Source organism: Colossoma macropomum, unplaced genomic scaffold (genome assembly GCF_904425465.1).
Source record: "Colossoma macropomum unplaced genomic scaffold, Colossoma_macropomum, whole genome shotgun sequence".
In the NCBI taxonomy this organism is placed as follows: Eukaryota; Metazoa; Chordata; class Actinopteri; order Characiformes; family Serrasalmidae; genus Colossoma; species Colossoma macropomum.
The window spans coordinates 7,604,836-7,618,894 of record NW_023494800.1 but is presented as its reverse complement, the minus strand read 5'-3'; the positions used below and the strand labels follow the sequence as shown (position 1 = coordinate 7,618,894).

At 39.0% G+C, this 14,059-nt stretch overlaps 2 protein-coding genes across 3 annotated transcripts; both read left to right on the top strand.

The window, feature by feature from the left end:
• Positions 1–929: 929 nt before the first annotated feature.
• LOC118820492 lies at positions 930–6,754 on the top strand. Its single transcript, XM_036588851.1, has 3 exons — positions 930–1,071; positions 5,553–6,579; positions 6,746–6,754. The coding sequence occupies exons 2-3, from the start codon at positions 5,584–5,586 to the stop codon at positions 6,752–6,754; spliced, it is 1,005 nt and encodes a 334-aa protein (XP_036444744.1). The 5' UTR covers positions 930–1,071; positions 5,553–5,583.
• On the top strand, positions 6,716–14,031 carry LOC118819716 (alpha-protein kinase 2-like). 2 transcript variants are annotated; one of them, XM_036587613.1, is made up of 2 exons: positions 6,716–8,364; positions 13,320–14,031. In XM_036587613.1, the coding sequence occupies exons 1-2, from the start codon at positions 7,036–7,038 to the stop codon at positions 13,968–13,970; spliced, it is 1,980 nt and encodes a 659-aa protein (XP_036443506.1). In that variant the 5' UTR covers positions 6,716–7,035; the 3' UTR covers positions 13,971–14,031. The 2 variants fall into 2 exon arrangements, 1 of the variants encoding a protein (XP_036443506.1); XR_005008201.1 differs by lacking the exon at positions 6,716–8,364 and adding an exon at positions 11,424–11,875 and having other exon boundaries at positions 13,320–13,713.
• The last annotated feature ends 28 nt before the right edge of the window (positions 14,032–14,059 follow it).

Genomic DNA, 14,059 nt, shown 5'->3' with positions numbered 1-14,059 from the left:
TTTTTTTAAGGCCAGGGCTAGAGTGAATGTTAGTTGTAGGTTTTAGGGTTAGACTGAGTATTAGTTTTAGGTTTTAGGGCTAGACTTAGTGTTAGTTTTAGGTTTTAGTTTTATGGCCAGTGTTAGCTTTAAGTTTTAACATCAGGGCTAGATTAAATGTTAATTTTAGGTTTTAGGGTTGGATTAAGTGTTAGTTTTGGGTTTTGGGGCTAGGGTGAGTGTTAGTATTAGGTTTTGTGGATAGACTGAGTGTTAGTTTTAGGTTTTAGTTTTATGGCCAGTGTTAGATTTAGGTTTTAGCATCAGGGATAGATTGAGTGTTAGTTTTAGGTTTTAGGGTTAGAGTGAGTGTTAGTTTTGGGTTTTGGGGCTAGAGTGAGTGTTAGTATTAGGTTTTGTGGACAGACTGAGTGCTAGTTTTAGGTTTTATTTTTATGGGCAATGTTAGATTTAGGTTTTAACATCAGGGCTAGATTGAATGTTAGTTTTAGATTTTTGGGCTAGAGTGAGTTTAAGTTTTAGGTTTTAGGATTAGAGTTAGAGTGAGTGTTAGATTTAGGGTTTAGGATTAGGTATAGATTTTAGGTTGAGGTTAAGGTAGCATTAGGCTTATATATGATGCTTAGTGTCAACTTTAAGTTTAGGTTTAGGGTTGAAGTTAGGGTTTAGAGTTAGAGTGACTTTTAAGTTTAAATTTAGGCCTTTGGTTGTGGTTAAAGTTAGAGGTCAGTTAAGTTAAGGTCAAATATTTAGTTAAACGTAGGTAAAAGACAAGGTGAGCATCTATTATCTACAGTGGGCCATCAGATTAAAATGTTTCCATGAAAACAAGCCCCCATGATCTTCCTCATAGATGTTTGTCAATCGTGATGAGCGAAAGCAGGGCAAATATAGCTGAGGGGTGTTAAGTGCCCAGGCACGGCACATGTCCACGCTATCAGGTAACTCATTTTGTACTTAGGGGGACAGGGATTAAAAATAGCTCCCCGACCGTGAGGTCCCCCAGCTTTAGGTTAACATGTTCCTCCATCGTACCTCAACAGTTTAATCACCTACTCGGATGTAAGGAAGGTATGTAAGCTGCTTTTGTGCAGGTTCGCTTGAGGAGCTGCAGGGCTAAGACAGAATGCCTGTTGTTTGGCAGGAAGGCCTAGTGAGTGTCTGACTTTGCGGTTTGGCGTCTCTAGAGATATGTTTGTTCTGGCAGGAGTGACTGTTCTTTGCAAGCTCATAAGATTTTATGGCTTTGACATGTAACTGGGTGTCATTAAAGGCAACAGGCCATTGTTACTGCAAATAGAGTGCATTGATGGGTCACTTAAGGCCTGAAAGTAATTTTCTTTACAACAGAGTGTGTTTTCAACTCGAACAGGGCAGTTTAAATAGAGTATGTGATCATGTCACTTCGTACAGTGTGTGTTGATGTGCAATGTTTATGATATGTGTTAAAAAGGGTATTTGTGTGAAAATGTATTTAAACCCATTGGTTGTATTCATTATGAGAGCTATTTAAAAATATGTTTGATTTACTTTTTTGCATAAAATGGAACTGATTATTAGAATGAAAAACAATTTTAAAAATCGGTGCGGGGGTCTTTTTGGGGTATGTTGCCTTGAGGCAACATTGTGGAAAGAAATGATACAGAGCTCATACGCAGTGCAGAATATTTTAATCTAATTATTTGGGACAAAACAGAGTAAATACACAATTTGTTGATCTTTAGATGCTAAAAAATGTAAAATTTGTACACCAAGCAATCATTTAAAAACCACAAATGACAATTAGAAACATTCAAACCAAGTAAATAAATAAATAAATTATGTACTTATACAATATTTAAGATTCTCAAAACAACAACAAAAACACAAAATAATTCTAAATAAAAACTAAACTATAATTACAGTGTTTGCTCAGCTGGCTACTTAAGTGCCATTTCACCTGCTACTGGCTATATCCATTCCACTGTTGCACAATGTTGCTTGTAGGTAACAAACATATTTAAGCATTTTCTCATAACATAAAATGAATTGATATAATACTGTATGTTACGAAAATGAATTTCACACTCCAGCAGATGTGAATCAGATTTTTGATGAATGAAAAATGCTGTTCTGAGGGTAATGGTCCAGTACAGACACGTCATCTACACAATGCGTCATGCCAGAAAAAAAGGTTTAATAATGGCCACCAAATGATGTGGTGAAAGTGTTTTATTGGTTTATTCAAACTCTCTCCTTCATTCTTAACCCATTTAACATTAATAAATATATATTGTGTCACTGTAAAGTGATGAAAATGGGCCATCAAACAGTAGAATTATATTAAAAAAAATTTACTGAGTCACTCTAAGCATGAGTCATTATAATAAGTCCTTCATATTATGTGGAAAAAAAGTGTGTGTGTAAATTTTATGTCTATTTGATAGTTTAATTTTAACTTAAACCAAATCATGCCAGTAAAAAAATACATGAAAAAATAAAAAAGAAAGATTCAGTGTTCAGTTATTTTAATATAGAAGTGACCATATAGCACACTGTAATTTACATACATATAGTCACACTTAAAGTGACTGTTATGTTATTATGACCCATAGTGTCTTATTATACAAACCACACATACAAACACACAAATACACTTGCATACCTTTGAGTTGACATGTGGAACTTCATTATCTACCTGTTTGAATCTTAGCACTGTATATTTGTTTACTCTGGCATTGATTCCATAAAAGCTGCCTTCCTTTTTGCTGTTGTTTATGTATCAATAATTAGAAAGGAGAAAACACAGCCCCCCAAAAATACAAATACAAATAGCGATATTATGATAAATATCTTTATTTTGAAATGGAAAACTATCTTATGCATGCATTAGTTATATTTGGTCTACACTGAATGCTCTTCTGGATGAGTAGTTTGTCATTCTTAATTCAAATCTCTACTTTTCTTTTGCAACATCCAGCTGACATTACATCCACGGTTCTGTGTTGTAATGATGATCTACTTCATGTCTCTGATGTGTTAGCAGTAGCTGTGAATTATTACAGATCCTATATCATTTAAAACTCTTGTTGGGGTCAGTATCAAGATTGTTGTGGGGGAAATCTGACCCCAGGTCATTTGGATTAGGAATGAAGGATGAGATGAGATGGACAGGGGTCAGTGGGAAAGGCTTGTGATAGCTTTCCTGTGGGGAAACAGACAGATCTATCAGCATCATGACAGCTAGAGGGAGATAGTGAGATTGAGTCCGTGTGTGTGTGTGTGTGTGTGTGTGTGTGTGTGTGTGTGTGTGTGTGTGTATGTGTGTGTGTGAGAGACAGAGAGAGAGTCTATGGGTCATATCCATGGTAATTATCTAGGTATTGCATTATGAGGTTCCATTTAGGCCACACAATTAAAATTCCTCCCACTACTTTCACATCTAGTGAATGTATGTGTGAATTTATGCCCAAATGGCGCATCATATTATTCCTGGTGTTTTGATTCTAAAATATTTTGTTGTATATTATTTATGAATGAATTTGACAACATTAAGGTTTTGTCTTGCTGTAACTGCCTCTGAGCGTTTGCTTATTTGGCCATAAAGTCTCATTTAAAGTCAATAATGAATCAGAAATCATCTTTATCCTTCCATGTTGTGACATATTTCTGGGTAAAACACTGTATCAGGGTGGGCCTTGAGCTAGCTGAGCTTGATGATAGGTGGGGGTGGTGGGAAGGAGGGGTGAAACATGATGTTATTGGGTAATATTATTTTCCCCTGCCTGCCTCTGCATTCTGTTGTAGCCAAAAATAATTTTTTGTGAAGAACCCAATTTGAATGAAGTGTTGTGAAGAAAAAAATTCACAGCACTTCATATAAAGATTTTGTGAAAATAGAAATGTTATCTTTTTAATGATGTAACATAGTGAGTCATGCTTAAAATGACCATTTTTGTCCCTAACCAGGTAACCACTCAGGTACATAAGGTCCATTTTGATTAGAGGTTGACTTTAATTGCTTTTGCTTTACTTAATCAAAGGAAGCGAACCAACAGCTGTATCAAAATAAAAAAGCTGATCATTTTAAAAGATACCACCACTTTTCTGTGGTGTTGCTGTATTTATGCTGCATTCTTGTTACAGGTCAAACTGAACTGAAGTCTGTGCAAAGTGTAAATATGAACGGTACCTCAGATACAAGCCTAGAGGAGGAATACATCTTCACAAATGGAAAATGGACAATAGTACTAAAGCCTGTCAGAGTAGCTGGGTAAAGACTAGTCTGCTGTATGGTGTTGCTGTAGCAGTGCTAATAAAGTTAAACTGCTACTAGAAAACAAACTGACATTATATGTTTCTGTTGCTGTGCAGTGGTCAGTTGTCTTTCCAAGACCTTAAAGTGATTACTAACCATTCATAAACTGATGAACTGACTCAGCTGACTAAAACATTGGTGTGCGTCATGTCCAGTGTGTTTGCACATGCTAACTTTCCCTGAAAATGTACCTAGGCAGTACCAGCTGCATTACAAAATCCAACCATAACTAATGGCTTTGATTCTAACCCTGAGTTTTGTATTATAGAGCCAAAATAAGTAAAGCCATAGGCAGGCCCACTCTCACACCCTAGAGAGCACTGAAAAGACACTAGGGCTGTTCTTACTGAATATTCTAGTAATTAAGTCTATTTATTATTATTACTTTGAGAAGTAAACAAAGTTTTAAAACAGCCAAATAATGCATAATACCTATTCCAAAATGTATAGCTGGGAAAAGGTAAACAGGAGAAAGACTTCAAATGGACTCCCGAGTGGGGCAACCATCTAAAGGTTGACCCCGTCATTAATGTTAAACAATGCAGGCTGTGTAATGATATTGCATTAGTGGCAGTTCTAAAAGACGCAGTGGTGCTTCACGTGACTTGGAGGACACACATGCTTGCCTTCATTCAAATCCCTCATATAAGGGCTTAGTGTGGGCTTCCTGAAGTGGATCCCCAGTCAGTCATGAAACCAGGGGCAACCTTGGGGCCCTAACACTGGGACCCACATGTTCTCCCAATTTCACGACTGACCAGGGCCCCACTACGGGCAGCCCACAGTGGGCCTAACTTTTAGCTCACAGTGGCTCCACACTCGACCCACATGGGTTTGTTGAAGGGTCCCAGCGTGGTAGCATTGTGTGATAGAAGACCTAGCTAATGGGTTGAGCTGGGAATGACTAAACTGGAGAGAAAATTGGCTAAAAAAAAACAAACTTTGTAAAAAAAAGTACAAAGAAAAAGATCTATCAGGCTGTTTTTTACTGTATTATAGCAGTAGACACATTTAAATATGCATAACCATCAAACCGCTGACTATTTAGTTTCACTTCACTCAAAAAGTAAATTTTAATCAATTATTTAAATCAAGTAAGTGCATAAACTGTAACAGCCATACAAAGCACATGTTAATATAGGATTCAAACAGATTAGGAAAGTCTTAAAATTCTTCTCTGCTAGTTTTATATTTCAGTTTTACATGTATCTAATCAGCCTGCCCTCCATCACCTTCCCTCTCTTATTCTTTTCAGCAACGGCTGCCCTGCAAGCAGTAGAGAGGAGATGACAGCAGATCAGGTCAGCAAGGGCATGCCAGATGACCTGCTATCCTCAGACACGTGTACCATCCAGCCTCCCCTTGTTGCAGAACCATCTGTGCATGAGGAGCCCAGCCATGCCCTGGACCAACAAGCTCAAACTCTCCATAGTATTTCAGCCACAATGCTGATTCCAAACTTAGATTATATTGCAGAGATTCAGGCCACCAATATGCAAGAGGAGACGGGAAGTGGAAATGTCTTAGATTTAGTTCAACCCCTTGTTCAGACTGTTTCTATGGCGACAAGCAGATTTAATACAGCAGAAGGAGATGAGGTAAACGTTGGGAATCTTGACCTAGCTGATGTGGGACAGGTTGGGAAAGATGGGGCCAGTAATTCAAGTTTTTTTACCCAAACAAGTCAGGAAGTTTCAAAGGATGAAGATATCACAGTGACATCCCAGCCTCCAACTAACCTGTACAGTGATCTTTATGATGTATCAGAAAGCATAACCGGTCACAAAGGAGTTGTGGAAACTGTAATATCTGAGAATGTCGTGTCTCAGGATGATGTGATGGTTCCTGACTGTGTGTCTACTGGCCTATCAGAGAGTCAAAGTTTGTCAAAAACAGTATCTGGCTTGCCAGTGATACCTGAGCATTATGATGATGCTGCTAAGAATGTGACACAGAACTTTGACCAGAATTGCCTTGATCTGACTTATCAAGAGACCAAAGTTCTTGAAAACAGCCAAGCTGGTGACAATATAATCTCAAACAAAAAAGAATCCATGCAAACTGTAGACCAGTCATCGTCAGGGCATCTAAACAGAGAGTCTAGCGCAGTAGGTGACATGTCAGACTCTGACTTTGAGACTGACTGGGAAAGCAAGACCCTTCAGGATGTAATGACAGGGGTTGACAGTGTAGACCAGGGGGAGACTGTGTGTAACACTGACACAGAGAGTGGTGACGTCATACATGCTGACCCAGAAATAAGTGGAATAGTTGGGGAGACTGTATGTAATACCAACCGTGAAATAAGTGGCATTGCACAGGAGACTGCCTGTCATACTGCATCTGAAATAAGTGACTCTACAAAGGGGTCTACTTTTAACTCTGACCCTGAAGTAGGTGAGGAAATGTTTTCTTGTGTCACTTCTATCATACATGAGTCTCCCACAGCATCAATAACTACCAATACTGCAAAGGACCCAATCCCCAACACTGATTCTGAAACAGGTGACATTTTAGTAGAGACTGTTAGTCAAACTACCTCTGAAATAAGTGGTACAACAGGTGAGACTATCGATAATGTTAACTCTGAAGTAAACAACATCATTGAGGAGACCCCTGCTGAAACTGTATGTAATACTAGCTCTGAAAAAGGTTATATCTTTGGAGAGACTGTGTGTAGCCTTGATTCTGAAGTAAGTGGCAATGCAACTAAGACCGCTTGTAACTCCGATTGTGGAATGAAAAACAGTGTAGAAGAGACAAACAATGTGAACCCTGTTCCTGAGGTTCCAGTGACACAGGAGCCTCTGTACAAACTTGTAGTTGAACTGAACAAACCAGACACAGTGTGTGCCACTCCAGTCCTAAGACAGCCAGTTACCCAACCTAGTTCAATGGAACTCACTGACAATAACCTGGACTGCCAAAGCAGCGCGTTGATCTTTGATCAAGCCATTGCTAATCCAAATGCCATGCAAGGAAACAGCTTGGCTGACTCAACTGCTAATTTGTTGGAGAATGTCTTGACTCAGACAACACAGAATCTTGTTACGGAGTCCAAACTGGACATAGTGGTGTCAGAATCTTGTCTGCTAGAAGATCCTGTGCTGGACAGAACTCCAGCACTGATGCTCCACCAGCTGGGGCCAATGGTTTTCAGCAGGACTGACCCAGTGGTGGATAACATGACTGAAAATAACTCTGACACACATCTCCTATTTCCCGGCTTCCTTCACACATCGATTGAAACCCCTCAGATTAGCGAGGAAGCTGGAACAGACCTGCCACTTTTAGATCTTTGTTCCACACCTGCCGCTGTTCAGGAATCAAGCTACAGAGGAATGGAGGATGAACTTTCTAATGACTTATGGATGGATGCTTGCCAGTTTCTTACAATTGAAGAGGACAGGGGGTCTATATATGATGAGTGGGGGCATTCTCCAGACCCTAGTCCTCCCAGAGCCTCTCCAAACAACATAAAGTCCTTGGCCTCCTCTCAGGGCAGGGGAGCTGTGATTGGTCAACTTGGTGATTGGGAACTCCCACCTGTCGAGAGGTGGTCATCCTCAGACAGCTGGGCTAGCGCTCTCTCAGACTGGTTCCAGTCTGTTAGTGTCTTTACGGAAGATCGTCCACTCGCTGCCCCCACGACAAGTAGCAGCAACCCACTTGACTCCCAGCCCCAACCTTGCATGGCTGTCCAGGACACCACAGAGCAACAGAAGGATAGCCCAGAAAGCCCCTCCACCACTGGGCAAGTGTGTCTACCTCCAAGCTCCACAGAAGCAGGGGTAGATGCTCAGAGCAGAAGACTGCCAAGGGATGAGGAAACATTGCTACAGCTGGCAGAAACAGACATGCATCTCCATGCCGGGACTCAGGATTTACCAGGAGAGTCTGTGGACACTCAGGAAGAGAGGAAAATGGAGGTAGAGACTTTGAACCCATCTGGAGCCTGTGTGCCAAATCTGGGATCACATCTGCGAGAGGGTACAGTGGCACCTGTGATGTCTGTGAAGGATTTCACAACTGGAAAACTCACAAACCAGCATATCTCTGGAACTAAGGTAAGGTTTAGCTGTGTTGACTCTATTGGACTGAAATACCTACATGTCAGTAACTCCTTTCGCAGGTATTAGTTTGTTAACTGCTGTTCATAACACTACAGTTTTCATTCTTACAAAACATGAACAGATGTCAAATTCACATTGTGTTTGTGATTAAATATGCTGTAGTCCTAGGATTCAAATCTTCATTAATGTCTAATGAATTTCTACTGAGTAGAGGTACAATCAGGCCAAAAGTGTGGAAGCAAGCAGTGATTTTTTTTTAAGTTTCAAAAATATTTCTTAATTAAGTCAATAATTGCCAGGAGTAAAACAAATATTCAGATATTCAGTCACACTTTTTATCTTAAAAAACATATTTCTGTCCCTAAAAATTTTCAAGCTTTTATATTTGCAGAAGAAGGTTGCTTTTGAACTTTTGGCCTGTGTACATGGTGGCTGTGACCAAAACGAATTTCTAATTTATCATCAGGGTTGACCTATTTTGTTTACTAAAATGCTGTAAAAATGCAAAAAAATTATAAATAAATGTAATTTAGACACTTTCTCATTATCAACCTGTGGCAATATTCACTCGTTGCATAAACAAACCATCATTAGGTGCTTGAGCAAGATTGAAGTTTTCTTTTTATCTGTAGCCATAGACATGAAAAGTGCAGCCACATATGTAGTTCTTGGTCCATGATTTCAGTATATCTACAGTATTTTTTATGTATGAAGACCAGCAGGCAGTCAGCATGTTAGGGTCCTTGTTTTAACTCTACACTGTTAGAAATAAAGGTACTGTTCAGGTACAGTTTTCAATCATCAAGGTACTAACAATGTAAATGTTCCCTCAAAGGTATAACAGTGGTTTTAAGGTTCAATTGTCCACCTTAAATAAGATGAAAACTTAGATACAAATATGTACTTTTCCCAGGTGAAAAGTATATAATTGTAACTTTTCATATCCTGATGTTTTAAAACAGAACACTAAAATAAAAGCCTGAGTCGAGACGGGGTGTGTGGAGTCAATACAACTTAGAAAATATCATTTTGGTGGATTATGGTTCAGTTATGTTCCCTGACTAAAGGTACTGAGATGTACCCTTGAGGGTACCACCCCAGTGATAACAGGGGTACAGCCCCCGTTCTGTTCAGAAAGTGGAGAGAGTCTGGTAAATTTCATTTTATGTATACATTCAGCTGATATAGTGATCTATGGTGTTTACTAGAAATTAGGTGATCGAGTGCCTTGTAGGAGATTGTAATGCCCTCAAAATCACCCTGTAATTCCATTTTATGACTCAGACACTGAGACAATGAGATACTGACTCATTTTGCTCTGATTATCTGTGCTGCCGTGCTACACACTGTGAGGACAAAAGGTGACTCTGAGTTGTTCATCACCTTTAACATTTCATAGCTGTGCCACTCGGCACACTTTAATCTCTGCCCTCATAACTCATCATGATACCTGAGCTATGGGGCGGCGATACAGTCATACCATGCAGAGCATTCTCTCTCTCTCTCTGTGTGTCTGCTACTGTATCTGTATCTCTCTCTCTCTGTTTCTCTCTATCTGTCCTCCTCTCCTTTAACACTCTGCTTTCTCTTTCATTGTCTTCGGCCTCTCTCTGCTGTGTATTACTTATTAACATAAACAAATACAGACTTCATCCAAACACATACAGACACACATCCATTATATCTTTTTTCTTTGTTTTTTCCTAATTGATTTTACTTTCTTTCTCTATTTTCTTCCTTGATTTTGCTTTCTTTCATTCTTTCTCACATTCTTTCTTTTTTTTATCTTTCATTTTCCTTTTTTCTTTCCTATGCTCTTTCTTTCTTTCTTTCTTTCTTTCTTTCTTTCTTTCTTTCTTTCTTCTCATGTTGCTTTCTTTCTTCCTCTATGTTCTTTCTTTCTTTTTCTTTCTCTTTCTTTCTTTCTTTCTTTCTTTCTTTCTTTCTTTCTTTCTCTGTTCATGCAGTTTTTTTTTCTTTTTCTTTGTTGTTCCTCTTTTTGCTTTCTTTCTTTCTTTCTTTCTGCCATGATTTGGTTTAAAGTTCTCTAAACTTGTCTCCTGGGGCTCAGACACCACAAATATGCTATTACATTTTTAAAACACACACACACACACACATTTACACATGATGACATAGATATACTGAGTTGCAATCAGAGAGCCTCAGTGTAAGAATCTAACTGTGACTCACATTAGTTACACACACACCACACACACACACACACACACACGCTGCTCGTCCTGGTTTCTGTCTGTCTTTCACTTTCATGCAGAAGTCGACACACTCACAGACACACACACAGGAGAGTGACAGCGACTGCTGAGGAAACGTGAGGTTCAGAGAGAGAGAGAGAGAGGGAGAGAGAGAGAGAGAGAGAGGGAGAGAGAGAGAGAGAGAGAGAGAGAGAGAGAGAGAGAGAGAGAGAGGGCGGGAAAAAACAGATAAACAGAAATGGAGGCTAATTATAGGGGGCACTAGATGATAACAGCACAAACCAGAGAGCAGCAGGAGGAAGAAGTGATGAGCGTGTGAAAGTGAAGGGAACGTCAGCAGTGCTAGATAATACATTAGTCAGTTACATTAAGTGCAATAACTATATTAATTCGGTTACATACTTATGGATTATAAACATTTTCTTTTATTCATTTGTACATATTTAAGTATTTTCAAATGAAAATACCTCTAATTAAACCCACCACTGTTCAAAAATCACTATTTTAATAATATAAAACCAAAGTTGCTGCATTTATAAAATGATTATAATGATGCTGATATTATAGGCTTGAAATAATTTGTAAGATGCTATAACTGATTTAAACTTAGAATAAGCCATCAGTTTATGTTCTGGTCTATAAATTAATTAACAATAAATTATTATTGAATAACAATTATTTATATGACAATTTCTTTCAAACCAGTGTTGATTTATGAGAGAAGAAATCTATTTTTGACTGCTTTTCAGGTCCAAAATGTCTCAAATGCTTAAAAGCTTACATATTTAGTTTTAGACCAAAAGTGTCCTTTAAAACAAATTAATAGAGTTTAACAAACTACAGCTGCTATGCTGATAGACGCTTGATCTACAGTTCTGCTTTAGTTATATATCTGCAGGAGTTCTGATCTGACGCTCAGGCTATGTTTTTTCTTGCTAGGATACTTTTATGTCAGTTTGAGTTATTATTTTATTCAAGTTACAGTTCTTTTGCTCGAGTGTGAGCTCAGGCTACTCTACACACCTCTGGGTGTCAGAGTGAGCGATACAGCACAGCTGAGAAGTGAAACACGACTCCATCAAAAACTCACACCTCTCTGTCTCCTCACACCAATCCCTCCAAGCCTAGAGCCAGTAAGAGCTCAGTCATTGGCTATAGCACGTTCTGTAGCTCCTGTGATCCTTATAATAGTAACAAACTGCTCCTTTGCCAAACTGTATGTGCCTCACTGACCCCAGCATGAAAGCATGGTGCCTTTAGGATGAGGAGAACGGAATGATTAGAGAAAGGTATGTACCCAAATGGGTTTAACCTCACGTCTTGCTGGCGATACATTCAGTGGACAGTGTCTCCTTAAAATCTGCTGCCAGAGTAGTTATGATGCGTGCATGTCCACAGTGGTCATAGTAAAATAGATCAGCATGTGACATCAGAGCTTTTGGTGTGCTAGTATGTTTTCTATCAGTGTAGAAAAGAAAGCCTGTGCTGCCTTTAGTGTTGGATCCTCCAAAAGGACGGAGTAACAACAAAAGGCATCAGAAGTGTGAAATTTAATCAATCTATTCATTTGTTTATTTGCTCAAAAGGTGGTTTGTAACACAAGATAAACGTTGTTACATGTTCTTTACATATCAAAATAAGTGCAATGACAGCATTGGGACATCGTATTATTAATGGAGACAGTAGATTAACGGAAAAGCTCCTTTTTTTACTTCATCAACCTTGAGATACAATCGTTGAGATGTGAAATGGTTTAATATCCTATCTATAGTTTTGTTTATCTATGTGTAAATACTGTTCTCTGCATAATTTGTGGAACTCGCACTCAAGTTTTTCACTCACCTGTGTCCCTGTACTCTTGTGATGTGACAATAAATCTGATTTGATTTGATTTGATTTGATTTAATGTAAAAAAAACATACTGACTCAAATTGCTTTCAGTGGTGGTGATGGGAATGACTACAACACCAATATGGTCATTTTATTCATTGTCCAAAATGACCAGTAAACTAACACGTGTCTTCAGAGTTTTTATATGTAATGTTGATGATGGTAAAATAGTAAATCTGTAAAAAATGGCACATTTTCTTTGGGGACTATTTTGCCCAACAAAGATCTGCATATTACTGCTGCCAGATCAAAACCTTGTATCTCCAAAATAGTAACTTTACAGAAGAAGGAAAAAACATGCTGTACTTTTAATGTAAGTCAATGGAACCAGACTTTTTTCCACGACATTTTTGGCCATTTATTTTTGTCCGTTCATCATAAAATTTGCACACAATGTAAAGGCCAACAGGTATTTTCAAATCATGTCAAAAACTGAAAAAATGACCAAAATGGAGATACGAGGTTTTCTTCTGACAGCAGTGATATTTATATAGATAACCTAATGTCTCAGGCATCAGGCAGCATAGGGAGCTTTTAGAGGCATTAAACTCTTCAGATGTCTGGCTCCTATCATCACCACTGTGAACAATTCTGACTCTGATTTCAGTTCAGATCAAACCACTCTGAATGAATCTGTTTACATCTGAATGGCTTCATTATGCAGGAATTCAGTGGAATTGCCTTTCAAAGGGTTAAAAGAGATCATATGAATCTTAGATTTATACCTGTTGGCCTCCCTCCAGTTTTCCTAAACATGTTGCAACCTAAATAGTCTTGATGTTTGAGCCATTTATGAATGACCTTTGAGTACCTTCTGACCTTTAGGAATGTTTTTTCCTCTAGCCGGACAGTGACGGAGTCCAGGAAGTGGCAGAAGACAGAACGTTCCGGCTTTCAGCAGACTTCGAGGAGGAAAGTGTGAGGAATTACAGTCCCTTGAGGATCTCGGGTTACCCCAGCGACAAGGATCCTGCGATCGGATGTGCATGTGGCCCTTGTCTTGACACACATGTTCCTCAACTGGACAGACATGTGCCCTCTGAACCAAAACACCTGACACAAGCAGAAGGTGTGGAGACCCCCCACGCTGAAGGGAGTCGGTCACGTGCATGTTTCTACACACAGGATCCAGAAACAACTCAGGGACAGAGTAGATCTGAAGATCCTGAGTTTATTATGCCGTTTGCACCAATCAGCATTGGAACGTCATTCCATCATCCATGTGATTTAAAAGAGGGTCAACCCAGTCCAAAGACATCCACAAAACCATCTCTTGTAGGGAATATCGATGAGATTAGAGGTTGTTTACCAGCCAAGATTGTTGGAAAAGTTACAAGTGGTCAGGAACCCTCAGATGACCAGTTTTGCACGTGCTCTGAGAAAAGCAGTGAGCAGAGTTCTTCAGCTTTTGAGGCTCAGAGGAGTCTTCCTCTCAAGAAACCAAAACTGAGATACAAAAGGCCGGTGACATCAGCCATGAACTTTCCAAGCTAATCTTACTCACAGGCCAGCGATTTATAGTCTCTGAGGAAAAGCGTGTCGCGTATGTAACTCTAGACTTGGATGATGTGAACTTTATTAAG